General features: G+C 34.0%; 1 protein-coding gene across 2 annotated transcripts in view; it reads left to right on the forward strand.

The window, feature by feature from the left end:
• The window catches only part of tub (TUB bipartite transcription factor), a 159,283-nt gene extending 143,938 nt beyond the window's left edge, over positions 1 to 15,345 (forward strand). For both annotated transcript variants that reach the window (XM_056461467.1, XM_056461468.1), the window contains exons 7-12: positions 4,328 to 4,519; positions 6,455 to 6,567; positions 8,724 to 8,838; positions 9,654 to 9,752; positions 10,609 to 10,780; positions 14,053 to 15,345. In XM_056461467.1, coding sequence (XP_056317442.1) covers positions 4,328 to 4,519; positions 6,455 to 6,567; positions 8,724 to 8,838; positions 9,654 to 9,752; positions 10,609 to 10,780; positions 14,053 to 14,186 — 825 coding nt within the window. In that variant the 3' untranslated portion in view covers positions 14,187 to 15,345. The remainder of the gene's footprint in view (positions 1 to 4,327; positions 4,520 to 6,454; positions 6,568 to 8,723; positions 8,839 to 9,653; positions 9,753 to 10,608; positions 10,781 to 14,052) is intronic.
• Positions 15,346 to 19,071: the final 3,726 nt, after the last annotated feature.

Consider the following 19,071-nt stretch of genomic DNA (forward strand, 5'->3'; position numbering starts at 1 on the left):
CATCTCTGGGAAACATCCATACACACTCATTAACTACGGACAATTTTAGCCTACCCAATTCACCTGTATCACATGTCTTTGGACTGTGAGGGAAACCGGAGCACCCGGAGGAAACCTACGCGATCACAAGGAGAACATGCAAACTCCACACAGAGATGCCAACTGACCCAGCCGAGGTTCGAACCAGCGACATTCTTGCTGTGAGGTGACAGCACTACCTACTGCGCCACTGCGCACTGTATAACTGTAGTTATGATAACCATCCGACAAGATGATCCAGCAAAAATGAGTTCTTAAAATGTCACTAAAATGCAATATTTATACTTCATAAATAGAGAATCAGGCAATTAACTGCAAAAAACTTCAGTTTTTTACAAAAAAAATTAAAAATAAAATAAAAAACACCCCTTTCAATAAGCTGGCTATGTGCCTGATAGTGTGATATCATGTTAAAAAAATGTTTATTAACTGATAAAGAGAAATTTTAATAAAGACTTCTGTTTATTTTAGCCATAGTGCAAATTAACTATGTCTCATACAGTTGAAATCAGAATTATTAACCCCCCTTTTTTTCTTTTTCAAATATTACCCAAATGATGTTTAGCAGAGCAAGGAAATTTTCACAGCGTGTCTGATAATATTTTTTTCTTCTGGAGAAAGTCTTATTTGTTTTATTTCGGCAAGAATAAAAGCAGTTTTTAATTTTTTCAAATCCATTTTAAGGTCAGAATTATTAGCCCATTTAAGCTGAAATTGGGGGAAAAATAAACAGGGGGGCTAATAATTCAGGGGGGTTAATAAATCTGACTTTAACTGTATATCATTATTAATAAAAGTAGAGTGAGCACAGGTTGTAGTTTATCTGAAATTTTTTAACTGAAATTCGCTGTTACTCTGAGAGATTAGGTCAACTGACAGAAATCATATTTATACTTTTACATTTAGCTGTTTGTTTTGCAGTTTGTTTTCAGGGCATATTATTCACTGACTATATCGGTCTGCTATAACGTTAGGCTGTGCGTTAAAGCAGGTAAAAACATGAGCATTATCAGCCTTATCATGATGGTGCCATTCAGTAGCGAACTTGAGTTTATGTGACTTACACTTTTTGTTGAAAAAAGCTCCTTATGTCCACCGTTTTTTTGCTGTCGCCATCCTCACTTGTGTGTTACACGCCTCACACACCTTATTCAAGCACAGGTAAATTTTGGCGCTGTATCTAAACGCACCTACAGCCTCTCACATGACAGCAGGGAAAGACACAGCCAATCAAAAGTTCATATGTGTTTGGGGGCGGTGCGACTCAAGGAGAGAACGGGATTTAAGATTTTCCGCATGTCCAGGTTAATGTTGACAGTGCAGTTTTTTTTAAAGTGAATTAAATTATTGGTGAGCACATTTTAATAGTTGGTGGATATTGGTGAGGACTTGTCCCCTCAATCCATGCTAAATCTATTCCATTCACCTGAACTACATTCCCCACAATCACCTGTGTTGATTACACACTCACCTGTTCCCCATCAGCTGGACTCAAATGGCCAGTTGGAAAGAAAGAATCACATCATAACAACTGTGAAATGTTCTATATTGGCATGATAGCATTGCAAAGTTTCTGAGGAATGTTTATAACACCAAATTTGTGCATTATTTTTCTAATTATTCAATGACTAATCTTTGACTATTTCGTACATATCCCTCTATAATGCCTCTATACCAGTATGTATATAACTCTGTAAATCAAAGCAATGGCGGTTAAACATAGCGTAGATACAAATATTTTATCGAGTATACAGTCAAACCATCATAATATATCTAAAGTCATTATTAATATTATTATTAAGTTTAGTTTAATATACAACAAATTTGTGTGCAGTAAAAGGTTAAGGATCCTTTGATTAGTTTCTATTTGCGCTAAATTAGTTTTGACCTTTGATTATTGGTTTTTGAAGGTTGGCTGCTATTTTAAGCCATCTCTATGTATGTGTGGGTGTATGTGTATACATATGTATGTGTTTGTGTGTCCATCCTTACTGCCCAGCTGTGTTACGTGTGCAATGCTGACACAAGCAGTCTGTATTGTCATGCTAGGATTTATTCTCTTGGCACAAAGCCTGTGATGCTGGAGATGGGGGGTCATAGTCCTGTTGTTTCCTATGGCAACAGAGAAATGATTCTTAAAATAACTTGATGGAAACCTTGCCTGTTTGAAGCCTCGGCTCCTGCTACTTTCCCATTGGTATCCACTATATATCCACTATATAGTGTGTGTAGAAAAGAAATGTACAATTATAATTTTCGTAAATACAGTATGCTGTATATAATATATTAGTTAAACATATTGCATTTGGGTTTTCAAGTAACGCATGCATGTATTAGTACATATGAATGTAGGGTTGTGTAGTGTGAATCTAAATTTATTTTGAAGCACCTTTATTTGAGTATTATAGGTTTGCATGCTACATAGACTGTTTGCGCTTAAAAAAATATGTCAAACTGCAGGAAATCTATTCTAAAGAGCAATGTGATATTATTCATATTCATACACACACATATATACACACACATACATATACATTAAATTTACATAGACACTCAGTACATTTAATTCAGGACTGATTTGTCTTTGTATGTTATGTATTTGCTAGCTCTCCATGATATTCCAGCAAGTCTAAATTTGGCTGTTATTTATTTGGTTGTGTAGTGGCTCATCCATGTCTCTTGAGTCTGACCTTGCTAACGTCACTGGGCTGCTTTGTTGCTCTTTAACATTTCAGTTTTAATCCCAGCTGCTTACATTTCAGACCACAGGGACGTTTGATTCATTTACAGCAGGGTCCAAGCGTCTATGTGCACTGATGAAAACACTTCTGTTATGCGTTTTTATCATTTTATGAAAAGCAAGCTGAGCATCTGCACAAAGGAGTTTACGTGCTTACTGTAATTTTATTTATAAAATCTTATCAATTTGTTGTTCCATTAGAAATTTATTTGTTACAATTTTTGATTAATTTTTAATTAATTAATTTTTCGAATTATTTATTTTAGATTATTAGATGGAAATTACTTCAAAATTAGTATGTTTTAGTAGCTTTCCCCAGGTCTAAATATAATATATTTTTTTAATTAATATTTTTGGTAGAATTAATCTAATTTAAATTAATTTGATTTATCATCCATCCATCCCATCCATTAAATTTTTTTCATATCTGGCATACATTTACATTTTACTGCATGTTGTTTTTTTAGTGTAACTAAAAGGTTTCAAAATGCTTTGGATTCATTCATTCATTCATTCATTCATTCATCAAACATTTATGTTTTTCCCAGCTTTACATTTTTTTTAAACTTGTGAAATATACTTATAAAAATATTTTTTAAATATTTATTTATTTATTTATTTATTTATTTTCTAATAATGTTACATTACTTTTAGCAGGTTAAAAACATTTCCAATTAGATCTCAGACTTTTCATTGACTGATTAATTGCTTTGGATTCATTCATTCATTCATTCATCAAACATTTATGTTTTTCCCAGCTTTACATTTTTTTTAAACTTGTGAAATATACTTATAAAAATATTTTTTAAATATTTATTGATTTATTTATTTATTTATTTATTTTCTAATAATGTTACATTACTTTTAGCAGGTTAAAAACATTTCCAATTAGAGCTCAGACTTTTCATTGACTGATTAATTGCTTTGGATTCATTCATTCATTCATTCATTCATTCATTCATTCATTCATACATCAAACATTTATATTTTTCCCAAGTTTGGAATTTTTTTTTAACCTGGAAAAATAATTAATAAATATTTATTTATTTATTTATTTATTTATTTATTTATTTATTTATTTATTTATTTATTTATTTATTTCCAAATATTGTTACGTTTCTTTTAGCAGATAAAAAAATTTCCAATTAGATCTCAGACTTTTTCATTGATTGATTGCTTTGGTTTCTTTCAATCATTCATCAAACATGTATATTTTTATTCATCAAAAATAATTAATAAAAATATTCAAAAAATATATATTTCTTCATTGTAATTTTTTTAAGCAGGTTAAGCAGGTTAAAAGCATTTCCAATCAGATCTCAGACTTTTTCATTGATTGAAATAAGCTGCTTTGACACAATCTATATTGTAAAAAACACTATATAAATAAACATGAATTGAATTGATTGATTGATTGATTGATTGCAGAGAAATTATTATAAATAATAAAGGTTGTGTATCCTAATAGTTGACAATTGAACATTTACTTCAACGTGTACATTTATAATTAACTGGAATAAATGTCTGTCTGTCTAATGAATGTGACAGGAGGCGACATCAGCTTCCACCCCATTGGCCAACGAGCCATCCATTGATGTAGATGACCTAGAAGAGTTCACACTCAGACCCGCTCCACAAGGAGTGACTGTAAAATGCAGGATCACGCGGGATAAGAAGGGCATGGACCGGGGCATGTACCCCACCTACTACCTCCATTTGGAGAGAGAGGACGGCAAGAAGGTCAGGCAAATGCCCAAACACTCATTATTCACAGCTTTTAGAAAGACTTTGGCTTCTTTGGAATTCATCATTGTTGTGCACCAGCAATCAAGCCCAATCAGTGACTTTCCATTCCTCCAATTTGCTGAAGGACTTGAAATGATTGATTCTGATGAAAAGAACTAAATTTAGACCACACAGAGGTTCAGATAAACTATGATAATGTTGCAGCTCTGTGCAAATGTTTATCATAAAAAACAGCATCACATTCAAAAACAAAGGGTTCTATGCAGTTTTTTCAACCAAATAAAATAACACTTTTTCAAATATTCAGTATGTATGTGCTCAAGACAGGCTCATTGTGAATACTTAGCCCTGTATACATTTCTGGAGAGTGCAAATTATGTAGCCAGAGCTACGTATGGCTGCATTTTGTCTTTAAAATGAACGATACAGGGCGGTATGACGCTGTCGATGGCTACCAGCTACTAGCTGACCGCTTGCCTCCGTGTAGATGGCTTTTCTACTGTTACTTGTTTGGCCAGTGGTTTGACGCATACGTCAGCGGACTTGAGAAGCAGAGAGGAGGTGACTGTGATGGCGGAGTTTGAGTCTGGTGAAGAACGGTTCCAGAAAGCATGTAAAACAAAAAAAAAGGCAAAAAATAAAATAAACAAGTAAATAACAGGGTGCGAAAGTTGTAAGATCTGAAAACATGGTAAAAATCGGACGACCTTGAGGGCTTTTCTTTTTTTTTGGATTGCTTTTGAAAATGCTGTCAGGTTTAGAGAAGCGGTGGTTGGTAGGTTGGTCGGTCAGTCAGTCAGTCAGTCGACAGTGACCTCTAGTGGATTTACGCGAGAACAGCAGGCACAAATGGCACTCACAAGAGAAATTTGAGACCTGAAAAATTGTACACACTGGCCTCTGGTGGCTTTGCGAAAACAAAAACTGCGAAAAACATATCTCCTTGGATTTATTTTGTGCTGTTCAGACATGTATATAGGTGTACGTATCAATAATGAGCCTGGGTTGTATTCTGTATATATATGCAATATAAAATGTGACCCTGGAACTCAAAACCTGTCATAAGGGTCATATTTTTAGTTGAGAATTGAACATCACAGCTTTATAAATAAGCTTTCAATTAATCTAGATTTTGTTAGGATAGGAGAATGTTTGGCAGATAATTATTTGAATATCTGAAATCTATGTCTGAAAAAATACAGAGAAAATCACCTTTAAATTTGTCCAAATTAAGTGATTAGCAATACACATTACTAATCAATCATGGTCACACTTCATATTAATAAATGGTATTAACAAAGCATTAACTAAGACTTTTAGCTCAATAAACTTCTAATTTGCTGCTTATTAATAGTAAGGTAGTAGTTGTGTTTAGATATTGGATTGGATTAGGGATGTAAAATGAAATCATACTTTATAAGTGCTAATAAACAGTTAATATCTTAAAAATAAGCAGGTAAGCCAGTAGTAAATTGTGTGAATTGTTACTTAAACTAAAGTGTTACCTCAAAAGCTTTTCAAAGTTTTGATATATTTACAGTAGGAAATTTACAAAACGTCTTCATAGAAGATGATCTTATTTTAATAACTTAATATTCTAATGAATATTAGTTAACTTAGTTAATACTTTGTAATATTAACTAAATATTCTATTATACTGCCAAAAATGTGTGCCCATGCAACATTAGACTGGTTTTGTCATCCAGGGTCACAAATATGCTTTAAACTGCTCATTTCCTCCTGTCAGTATAATGTTGACATTTAAGGAATTATCTGCAATTTTGATCTCCACTGTATATTGTTTATGCCATTCCTCAAAGCACATGACAAATATAAAAACGCTTTCTCAGAATTTTTTTATGCAAGCTCTCTCTTATGGATGGTTTTGTGCTGTTGTTCGGTGCCCAATTAAATTCTGTTACACTTTAGGTTTTCCTTTTAGCCGGGAGGAAGAGAAAGAAGAGCAAAACATCCAATTACCTCATCTCCATCGACCCAACTGACCTATCACGAGGCGGAGAGAGCTTTATTGGCAAACTGAGGTATGTTTAAAGATGATTCATCATGGCATGTGATTCATTTGGTAGTGTAAACCAAATCTGTGCTGTTCTTGTAGAGATGAGAGTCATGTGTTTCTTTCTAAACACTGGAGAAGGACCTTTAATGAGTTTGTGTTCATGTAAAGCTCTGTGATTAAAACTGTGATTGGGTTCATGGTGTACAGAAGTGTCCTCATTTATATGAGGGGTGAGAAACTGTCAATACAGAACCTTTAAAAACACAACCTTTGATTTACTGTATGTTTCAGTGTTATAATTATTAGTGCAAAAAAAGCTTCTGTTTATGTTTAGTGCTGTCAATTCATTGAATGAACTAAAAACACATCAACATATGTAATATATGCATTACTGTATATTGTAGTGTATAATTGTTGTTTACAGTGTTTTTAACCTTGTTTTTAAATAAATACTTTTTAACATTTTGCATCCGAGTGAAATTTCACAAATCTCTGTATATCAGCATTGCTGTAATTTGTGCTTCGGTTATCACAGCAGGGCTGATATGTTAGGGATAAAGTACATTAAGAAGCTTGTTATTGCAGAATAATCATTTTCAGCAGCTTGACGCAAAAAAGACGGGTGTCGAATAAGACTAAAGGGTTTTACAATGGCCTAGATGTGCTTTATCCTGGTTTTTTACAAGGCTTCTTGCACACAAAATGTAAAAAAATATACATAAAAGATTATTCCAAGCCATGATAGTTTATTAATTCTTTAATAATTAAACGCAAAGCTGCAGAAACCAAAATGGCTGAATGAAACTGATGGAGCATACACTAACCTATAGATTATTTAGTCACAAGATGGTGCCCAGATGAGCCTGTGTTATTAGTTTCAGCAGCTGTTATCTGGGATTAACATACTGTGCAATGTCATGACTGACAAATCAGAATCAAGTATTCCAGAGGGTTGTGTAATAAACAGCCATATAACGGTGGTATGAGTGTGATATGCATTTATATAAAGGTTCAATGGCATAAGTCTGTGAATAAAAAATAAAAACAACTTTTGCTGCAAGGAAGTTGAGGGGCTACTTTCATCAGCAGAAGTAGATATAAACAAATCAATAATCGAAACACATTTTCAAATAGATGCTATACTTATAACTGAACAAACTTTTATTTGAAATCTAAACCACTACATTCTCAAAGTTTCAAACATATTTTATGTGGCTTCACAGACAGTATTTGTCAAACTATAATCAGTTTAGTCCTCTGCTTTTGTGATACACATGCGTGAAGAGGATGGTTCCGTAATGATACTAGTAGAAAAACTACAATCCTAAAATGAAGCTACATTATTTTTTTAAGGAAAGTAAGTAGTAATATCAGTAATGAAATAAAAGCAACTATATAAATTACTAGCAATGGCACAAATAAATACAATCAAAGACACTGTTATGTCTAATAGTATTCAGGTAAGAAATACTACAGAAATTGAATAAAGTAGACTATTTAAATGTCAAATCATACAGAATAGTCACTGTATAAATTAAATACAGATCAATTCTTATTAAAGCAAAAAAGGTTATTCACTCAAGAACAGTCCTTTGTTGTTTAATAATATGAATGTCACAGACTGCAATAAGTTTATTAGATAACTGCCACTTTAAGACTTTATTCTTTAGGTTTTTCTTTATTGATTTAAACCTTTATTAAATACTTAAAGCAAAAAAAGTGTGATTTTGACATTATTCATGTGTTTTGGTTTATTTAAAGATCATAATATGTAAAAAAAGAACTGAAATTGTTACTGACTTCAGTTGAAAAGTATGGAAGGGGATCGGTGGCAAAAGTCTTTAAATTAAACATGAAAATGTTATTGCGTCAGCACAGTTTGATGTTAACACTGCAGAATTTTTCTGTTATTCAGTACATCTAGTCATGCACAGTTTACCCATATTGAGAATGTGTTTCATCAGAATGTTTACTCTCAGGAAAAAAGCTACAAAAGATGTCACTTGCAGAGTACTTTCTCAAAAGATAAATGTTTGTACCTGAAAAAAGCCCACAGTGGTACCCTAAAGATATATACAATATATATTTAGTGCCTAAAATAAATATATTAGTAATTGTGACTCTTTTGAAAAGTTATCGCCCCAGTTACTATTACTTCAACAAGGTGACTCATCTCCACAGATCAAACCTTATGGGTACCAAGTTTACGGTGTACGACAGCGGTGTGAACCCAGTCAAGACCACGTCCAGTCTAGAAGCAGGGAATCTCCGCCAGGAGCTGGCAGCGATCTGTTACGTGAGTCTGAGATCACACTGCTGCTCAATACGCTTCTTCAGGCTGACGTTTTCAGGTCCAAATGCCCTATCAGATGCCTAAAGCAAACAACAGATGATGCTAATATACACTGACAATGTGCTCTAATACTATTGAAAATGATCATGCGAATATACATGCCTAATATCAGATGGTCAGGCTATGAAACATCTTAGAAATATATTTATCGTTAAAATATTAGTGAACACCATGATTTTGTAAGATTTACTTTAATGTGAGATATGACTACACAGTGGTCATAAACGGATATTGAGAATTCGCAAATAAGTAGAGGCTTGGACCTGAAAACATCACAATATTTTTACAATATTTTGTATACATCGCAATGTCACAAGGGTATAGCATCATCTTGCTTACATAAATGCTATAAGAACCGGTGGCACTACAAACTATCTAAATAATAATTGGATTTTATAACAATAATACATAAAATATAATACATGGTAATATTGATTTATTATTATTATTATTATTATTATTATTATTATTATTATTATATTTTTGTGTATGTTTTTTTTTTCTCTCTGGCATTATCATATGCTTTAATGTTGTTTTTGTTGTAGGATTAATGAAATTAACGGAATAAAAAAGCCACCCTGTGGCCACTACAGCTCACGGCCACAAGTTCACTGATGAGCCAAGCCTGACCTCTGCTGGTGCTGTTTTACATAGCAATGAGAATTTACACAAGATATGTGTGCAAGTCACATGTATGTGCAAGCGTGATGATTATGGCTATTCCAGAAGTGAGTGCTTGTTTGTCTTCTGTCCTGCAGGAAACTAATGTTTTAGGATTCAAGGGACCTCGAAAGATGAGTGTCATTATTCCTGGAATGAACATGGACCATGAAAGAGTCTCAATCAGGCCTCGAAACGTGAGTGCAGGGCAGTTAAAAATAGTTTGTGTATCAATAGGCATTAAATTTCTCAAAATATGGTGGCAAGTGTAGATTTTAAGCCTTTATTGATTTATGATTTTGTTTTGCTGTAGTAATAGTATTAAAAAAATAGTAATTAGTGATAAATAAAATTAAGAATATAAAAGTTGTTTTACTGGTGATACCTTTGTAAAATAACAAGTATTTTAGGTGGTATATTTCCAGAATCAAAGCTCATTCATTCATTTTTCACTTCCTTCATTGCTTCATTATATATCTACAGTAACACATGCAAAGTATGCTATGCATAACAGCAAAACTAAACTATTTAATAATATAAGAATGTAATATGTAATGATTTTTCTAATATAATATAATATAATTTATACAATGCAACATAATATAATGTTTAGTGTTGCTTAATTTCTTTTTACTAGGTTATCACCTAGAAAATAATTATCATTTTGAAAATAAAACACTTGCAAGACCAGTCTCAGAAGAAAAGACTGATCAAATGTGTACTTAAAGAGGTTTTAACTTTAACTTTTGACTTTTTACATGAATCATTTTTAGTTAGTCAATTTAAAGGATGTTTGTCATTTGTGTTACTTGACCAGTATAATCTATCAGTAATTTCTCAGTAAGTATGTTTGTACTGTGACCTCCTGTAAAACAGAAAAAAATTCTGTGTTTGCACATTCTGATTCTGAAATCATGCATGTCGTAGGCCAGTGGCAAACAATAGTCAGAGCAAAGCAGTAACCCTTGACCTATATTTGACACGCAGATGTTAGCTTTAGTAAAGATGCCCTCAATAATGGAAATGTAATCCGTCTACATCTGTCTGTCACAGGAACACGAGTCTCTGCTGGCTCGATGGCAGAACAAAAGCACAGAGAGTGTGATAGAGCTGCACAACAAGACGCCTGTGTGGAACGATGACACTCAGTCATATGTGCTCAACTTCCATGGCAGAGTCACACAAGCATCCGTCAAAAACTTTCAGATTATTCATGACAACGACCGTGAGTCCAGAATCAACTTCAACTAAAATTAAAGTAAAAACTGAACACTTAAATATAAAAATGATTTCTACAATACAAAGAATATCTAGAGATAAGTATATAATAAAAGCTACAAATAAGGGTCTGCAATATTTTTAATCTACAATAAAATGTCAATGTTATTTTTACATTATGTGAACTGACATCAATTATGTCACATTTTATACAACAATTCAACAAGCGATTTGTACATTTGCACTAGCAAAATATTACATTTCAGATACAGTGTTGTTTTTTTTTCTGTTTCACCAAAAAAGTAATGACCCAGAGCAAAACATTTGTGCATCTCAGAAAGACAACGGGTGTTTTAGTCTGTTTTTAACTAACTGAGTGAGGTAATGATCCAAAGAGTGATTCATAAATACAATGGCCATATCTGAAATCACATACTTCCCTACTACAGTATGTAGTAAGTGGAAATCAGTATGTGGCAAAAGCTTAATGTAGAGATCTGTGCAGGACTGAAATTTTAATCCTGCTCCTGCCAGGTTTTATACCACACCCGACCGCTCCCGCTGTATATTCAGCCTTTGTTTACCCGCTGCCTGCCCCGCCCCATTTCCTACTCGACCCCAACGTTCCTTCTAAATTTAAATTTGGTTTCCAAAACCTCACGTTAAAATTGGGTGCTACCAAAAGAGAGAGATAACAGATAAAAGTGTAGGTTGTGCAAGGATTGTAGGCTAAATGTCAGTTTTGTTTGCCCCTTTACGATGAGACATGGCACTTAAGTTTCGCGTGATGTGCGGTGAGGTTTGTGGGTACTCCAAAGTCAGATTTACTAACATATCCACTCAATATATTTGCCAACTACTGATTGTGTTTCATATATCATATCAGCATTATTTCAACACACGTAGCAGGTACATATTGGGCCAAGGAAGAATGGATAGCGATTAAATAGGCCTCCCAAAAACACCCAGCTGGATGTTACAGAGTCCAGTCAGCCTATTACAAGTGATACACAGACCACGGTGGATGACCGCGCTCCCTCTCATTCACACACACACACACACACACACACACACACACACACACACACACACACACACACACACACGCACAGACAGAGCACCACGGCGGATGCAGCGTGACAAAATATGTAAATATATTCATAATATGATATGTAAATAGATTCATATAATCTAAGATGTAAATAGATTGTTATGTATAGATGCTTGTTTGAATATTTTTAACATTAAGGATAAATTATATGGATTTTGCAGCCTGATCTCATGAGGAAATGTAACTATTTTACGTTTTGTCAGTTAAGTAGCTAATTCGTACAAGAAATGTACAAAAACATCGCACAAAAATGTAAGATTTTTAAAAGGAGGCTTTGCACCAAACCCCACCTTTAAACCCAGCGGTCATTGGGGGACAAGCAAATCGTACGAATGAGATCATACAAATTCATACGAATTAGCCACTAAATTTAAAACTTCTGAATTGCAATGAGATGTGTTGTATTTTGTCATTAAAATGAAAGAGCTTCTCTGTCATGTCAGCTACTTTATCATATCAGTAATACAGACAAGAATCAGCAGAAGCTTTAATATAAGCTCAGCTGAACTGTGTGTGTGTGTGTGTGTGTGTGTGTGTGTGTGTGTGTGTGTGTGTGTGTGTGTGTGTGTGTGTGTGGTGTGCGTGCGTGCGTGCGTGCGTGTGTGCGTGTGTGTGTGTGTGTGTGTGTTTGATTTGCTGGTGTTGTTACCTCAAGTATGTGTTTATCAGAATTATTATCAGCACAGGGAACAGGGTTGATCTTATTATCATTTTAAGAGACATACTGTAAAGGGAAATGAGTTGCTGTAAACTGGGTTGTTTTTTGACAGGGATAAAAAGGGTGCTTATTTACACTACCATTGAGAAATTTACCCAGAATAAGTTCTAGACTTTTCATTAAGACTAGGATGTACTTGTGCTAACTGGGCATCTGATGTCAATTTTAGTTCTAAAACCAGGACAATAAATGTTATGTTTGTACTATAGCAAGGTGAATGTAGAATGTAGAACCATATTACATTCATACTTTATAGGATTCAGTGGTTTAGAAGCAGGGATTTATTCTAAGTAACTCCTGTTCAGTTGAATGTCAGTGAATCACTCATTTAGACAAGGCCATGTTGCCACAAATACTTGTGGATTTAGTATATTTCTTTATTATTGGCATGCCTAAACCAGCACAAAACACACTTAACAAAATGTTGTTTTAATATTGTCACCTAAAAATCCCCAAAAATATTAATAAGATTTTTTTTGTCAGTATTGCAGACCCTTAAGATACTGAAATAATGCTGTTTGTAATAATAGAATCAACCTATGACACTGTAAAGTGTCCAAATACTTTTGAAAATTACTAAATATGAAACATACTGTACAGTTTATATAAAATTATTATCCCTCCTGTGAAATTTTTGTTATTTTTCAAATATTTCTCAAGTGGTGTTTAACTATTTTTCTTTTTCCGAAACCTTTTTATACATACTAGTTTTAATAACACTTTTATTTTGTCTTTGGCATTCTGTCATGTGAGGGAGACGCTGGACAACAGAGTTGAAGATCCAAATTCAGGTTTATTATGAGAATGGTAATGCAGGCAATGGTTAACAGGGTCAAACAGATACAGTATATGCAGGCAAATCCAGAAGACTGGTCAAATAACAGGTGAATAGTTAGTACAGGTGGCGAGCAACGTAAACAAACAAAACAAAGCAAGGGTCAAACACGGCATGACTAGATAGGTTAACGCTTCGTAATGCTACAATACAGTGAACAAGACTCAGCCACTGGTGCGTGTGTCTGTACTGCTTTTAAAGTCCATGTAATCAGTTCTGAACAGCTTCAGCTGTGTGTGTTAGCAATCAGTGGAAAACCGGAACAGGTGTGAGTGTGTGGTGCATAACAGGATTGTAGTCCATATGTTGACAGATTTGTAGTCCTGAGTGAAATTGAATGATTTCCAGCGATCTACAAGCCTGGATCGCTGGTGATTGAGACACATGATGACAGTACATAATATTTTATAATACATTTTTATATTATTCCAGGAAAAAAGCCTTGCTCTGTTAAATATCACCTGGGAAATGTTTTAAAAAAGAACATACAATTCACAGGAGGGCTAATCATTCTATCTTTAACTACGTATGAATTTTATATTAGAAACAACCCAGAATACTACTAGTTCTCTTCTGCATTCTTATAACTGCATTCTGTCTTGTGTGTGTATGCAGCGGATTACATTGTGATGCAGTTTGGTCGTGTCGCAGAGGACGTCTTCACAATGGACTACAACTACCCCATGTGTGCCCTGCAGGCGTTTGCTATTGCTCTGTCCAGCTTTGACAGTAAGCTAGCCTGTGAGTAGCCATCTTTCTCTGCCTGCCTCAGCCACGAAAGGACCCGGCCAGACAGCTTTACGATCTCAATCCCCCAATAAAGGGCTGCGCTGAACTGCAAGGCAGCAGGGTCCCGCTCTCAACATCCTCTTTTGGAGGCCTGAATGCGTATAGAGTTCGTCTTTGTGTGAATATGTGCGAGCGAGGTGGCGTTTCTGCTTTTTGAAAAGGAAAAGGGGATCACGGTTGGGGGAAAGCACAAAGACTTCACAGTTCAAATGCATTCATTTGAACCGATCACCTAGTCGCTTCTTTACTTAACCGACAAGGTAAAACTAACATTTTGCTAATGTTCAAAAGAAGGATCTTTTTATGGTAGTACTTGTGTCCCTAAAATTAATTTTGCCATGGTCATAATTCTAAAAGAATTAACATTCACTAACCATTCAGCTCATACTGTAGCTGTGATTTATAACAGCTTGAATATTTGATTTAATGAACTTTTGTAAAATGACTGTCATATGTGACATTTCTTCAGTTATACGTGTCACTTGTGTCATTCAACATCAGTTTGATTTGTAACGAATCGGTTGCTTCAAAAGGACTCCAAAGCCAGTATGACAGTCTGACATATTTATCCACTATTTATGTATTTATAGATTTTCATGCCATCTGCTGCTTATGTTTTACCCCATGCCCATAATTCACTGTGCTTCAAGCTCAAATCTTGACTGGGGCACCTTTGAGCTTTTGGTGTGGATTGATTTCAATTCAACTGATGAATGTGTGAAAGTCTCATGACGCAAATGTAGTCGTCATCAGTCCATGTTTTTCATACTTACGTTTTTAAGTCGACATGAGATACAAAAAAAGCTTTTATATCATTATCTTGAAGTCCACACCATGGGCCTCGTTTATAAAACATGCGTATGAACAGATTTGATGTGGAACAATGCTGAGCAGACGCTCACACATTCCATCATGGCTGAGTCTGAGTATTTGGAAAGCTGAGCAAGTTTTGCCACTCACAGAAAAACCACATGGAACACATATGAAATCGCATGAAACACATATGCAACAAATATGAATCACACATAAATCATTTGGATTTGTAACATCTTTATGTAAAAAAAGAAAATAACATTCGCATTTTACTAGAAAATCTTCCAAAACCACTTGTATCAAATATGTGGAACGCATGAAACACATGAAATGAGTGTGTTTGGAACAATTTTTTTATAAAAATTAAACATTTTATGCATCTTATTCTTGTTTTTTCTTCACGAACTGTTAAAATGTTACGAAACCAAACGTTTTATGTGTTTCGTATTATTTTTTCCTCCAAATACTGTAAAAATGTTACGAAAACAAATGTTTTGCGTTTCGTATAATTTTTTCCTCCAAATACTGTAAAAATGTTGCGAAACAAACATTTTATGCGTTTTGTATAATTTTTTCCTCCAAATACTGTAAAAATGTTGCGAAACAAACATTTTATAGGTTTTATGTTTTAAAAGCAAACGTTTAATGAGTTTTTGTATTAGAACCAAACATTTTAACATTATATGTTACAAAAACAAACGTTTTATGTGTTTTGCGCACAAAAGCAAACGTTTATTGCGTTTTCATATTAAAACCAAACATTTTAACGTTTTATGTTGTAAAACCAAATGTTTTATGCATTTCATATTTTTTCCCTCCAAAAACTGTAAAAATGTTGTAAAACCAAACGTTTTATGCATTTTGTATTATTTTTTCCCCCAAATACTTTAAAAATGTTACAAAACCAAACGTTTTATGCGTTTTATAATATATATCCCCCCCCAAATACTGTAAAAATGTTACAAAACCAAACGTTTTAAGCGTTTTATAATATATACCCCCCCAAATGCTGTAAAAATGTTACAAAACCAAACGTTTTAAGCGTTTTATAATATATACCCCCCCCAAATGCTGTAAAAATGTTACAAAACCAAACGTTTTAAGCGTTTTATAATATATACCCCCCAAATGCTGTAAAAATGTTACAAAACAAAACGTTTTATGCGTTTTATAATTTATATCCACCCCAAATACTGTAAAAATGTTACAAAACCAAACGTTTTAAGCGTTTTATAATATATACCCCCCCCCAAATGCTGTAAAAATGTTACAAAACCAAACATTTTAAGCGTTTTATAATATATATACCCCCCCAAATGCTGTAAAAATGTTACAAAACAAAACGTTTTAAGCGTTTTATAATATATATCCACCCCCAAATACTGTAAAAATGTTACAAAACCAAACGTTTTAAGCATTTTATAATATATATCCACCCCCAAATACTGTAAAAATGTTACAAAACCAAACGTTTTAAGCATTTTATAATATATATCCACCCCCAAATACTGTAAAAATGTTACAAAACAAAACATTTTATGTGTGTTTCACACTTGTTTCATGTGATTTGTTTCAAGTGAAGCTCATGTGTTTTTTCTGTAAGGAGCCATTCTCAAATAAATGTGGTCTTGTGCTCGGTTTATAAGGTGAACATGATCATTGATGTAAGAGAGACATGCACATTTTTTGTGTATACTGTCCATCTGTTTCTCTCAATCAGATATGCATTCACATTAAGAAACAAGCTTAGATCAAGCAGTGGATGATTTCTACTTAACATTTTATAAACGAGGCCCTAGTTGCACAGTTCTGAAAGCCCACTAAGTTCTAAATGGTGTCAGAAGTGTGTGAGGGTCAATATCAGGGTAAGTACATTATCATCTCATACTGACCCACTACATTTGTGTGGGGATGTACTGAATGGAGCACTTTATTCAGAGATTAATGGTGGAAAGCTGTAAATATCGTGCCTTTGGACGAAACACTTGTGATGCTTGAAGTTGGTGAGATGCTACATCAGTTTTCTTCAGCCATCACGCAGCTTCTGTCTTGTGTATTTCCAGTAGTTTCCAGAATGATCAGGTTTAGTTGCCTGCTTGTGGATTAGTTCCAAAATAGAGAAACTGCTTTTTTGACACAGCGGCGTACGACTAGTGTGTTTACATGCACTTCAAACAGTTTCATTTCTGTTGATGATGAAAACGTGGTCTCACAGAAGCTGATCATAGCTCAGTTATAACTGTGCATGTAAACACACTGAGCGACACAGTTTGATCAAGTCTTCTTACATTACCTGCTGCATGAGGATAGTTGTGAAAAATGTGGATCTAACAACCTGTCAGTGGAATTTACACACACAAAAAAATGTAATGCATAACATAATGGCACACTTCTGTCTTTGCTAAACAATATTGATGAATGAAGAAGGGAAATACGTGAAATTGTATAATACGTGTGGCAGTTTAACTGACAAAAATCAAAAACCTGCTGCTTTAAAGCATTGTAGAAGTGTTTGGATGGCTAAACCGAGTCAATAGCTCAGCTCTAGCACACATTAGCATGCTTTGAGGTTTATTTTGAGCATACTATATTTCATTCCAGTCCCATTTGAACATCACCGCAAAATCTTGCCATGGTCTAAAATGTAATTCTGGGTTCTAACCAAAAGCAAATTAAGTATTCATGTAATCAGATTAGATACAAAGTCGATAGCTATGTTTCCATCCAAAGACGTGAATTAAACGTATGCATAAAACTGGAATATCGCATAAAAGATGTGTAAATAAAGCAGCGTTTCCATCCATCAAGTCAAAGAGAGCAAAATCATCACTTCCTGATTAACTGGCACCAAATATCAACAGTAAAAATGGAATTTACTGCAGTAGGGGAAACTGCATGAATCTTTTCTTCATTTAATAAATGACTTGTGTCTCAGAAGACACGCAGTGAACACGTGGTGGCATTTGAAGGTGTCAGACATGGAGCACAGACGCTCTTGGCAGTTCTGGAGGTAATTGATAATATAAAAACACTAATACTGAAATATTTAAGGCATTTTAAAATGACTAAAACAACATTTCAGATGTTTTACAATGTGCTAAGCCTGTTGGTTTGGCACATTTTTATCATCACATGATCTCTTATAACAAAATCACATGACCTAATGTGCAAACTGAAATTTGTTCGGTAAAAGTGTTTCCATTGTAGTTTATGTGCATCTTTTCTTATCAAATGAAACGTTTATCTTACTCAGTTATGTGCATTTTTTATATTGATACGCATCTTGGCATTTCTATCAACCATTTTTTTTAAGCACATATCCAAAATGTGCATAAAAATTGGTGGATGGAAATATAGCTAATGCAAACCTGCCGAATATGACTCAATCGAAAAAAGAAATTCAGCTTGAACGGAAAATTCACTCAAGATGAAAAACATTCTGTGAGTAATCTAGAGCAAGTGATGCAGTGCTTTGCATATGGTGTGAACCCAGCATTGCACCATTAACATTTAAACGAATGTGTTCCTAAGAAATTATTTTTGATAGTTTTTTCCACTTGGTATTAACAATAATTTTTCAGTAACCTGATCTCAAGTGGTCAGTAGCTACGTTTCCATCCACCTATTTTTATGTGTATTTTGTATATGCGCATAAGAAAATTGGTAGATAGAAACGCCAAGATGTGCATAAGTTTTGAAAATACACATGAAAAACATATGCGCATAATTGAGGATAAACTTTTTATTCCATAGGAATAGAATGCGCATAAACTACGATGGAAACATTTCACCAAACACATTTCAGTATGTGCATTAAAAAAGGTCATGTGATTTTGTTAGAAGAGATCATGTGATGATGATAAAAATGTGTGTGAATGGATAAACCAGCAGGCTGAGCACATTGTAAAACAGCTGAAATGTTGTTTTGGTGATTCTAAAATGCCTTAAATATTTCAGTATTAGTGTTATTATATTATTAATTACCTCCAGAACTGTTTAAGAGCGTCTGTGCTATTATATAAAGAAAAGATT

This window comes from Danio aesculapii, chromosome 7, assembly GCF_903798145.1.
Source record: "Danio aesculapii chromosome 7, fDanAes4.1, whole genome shotgun sequence".
NCBI classification, from domain to species: Eukaryota; Metazoa; Chordata; class Actinopteri; order Cypriniformes; family Danionidae; genus Danio; species Danio aesculapii.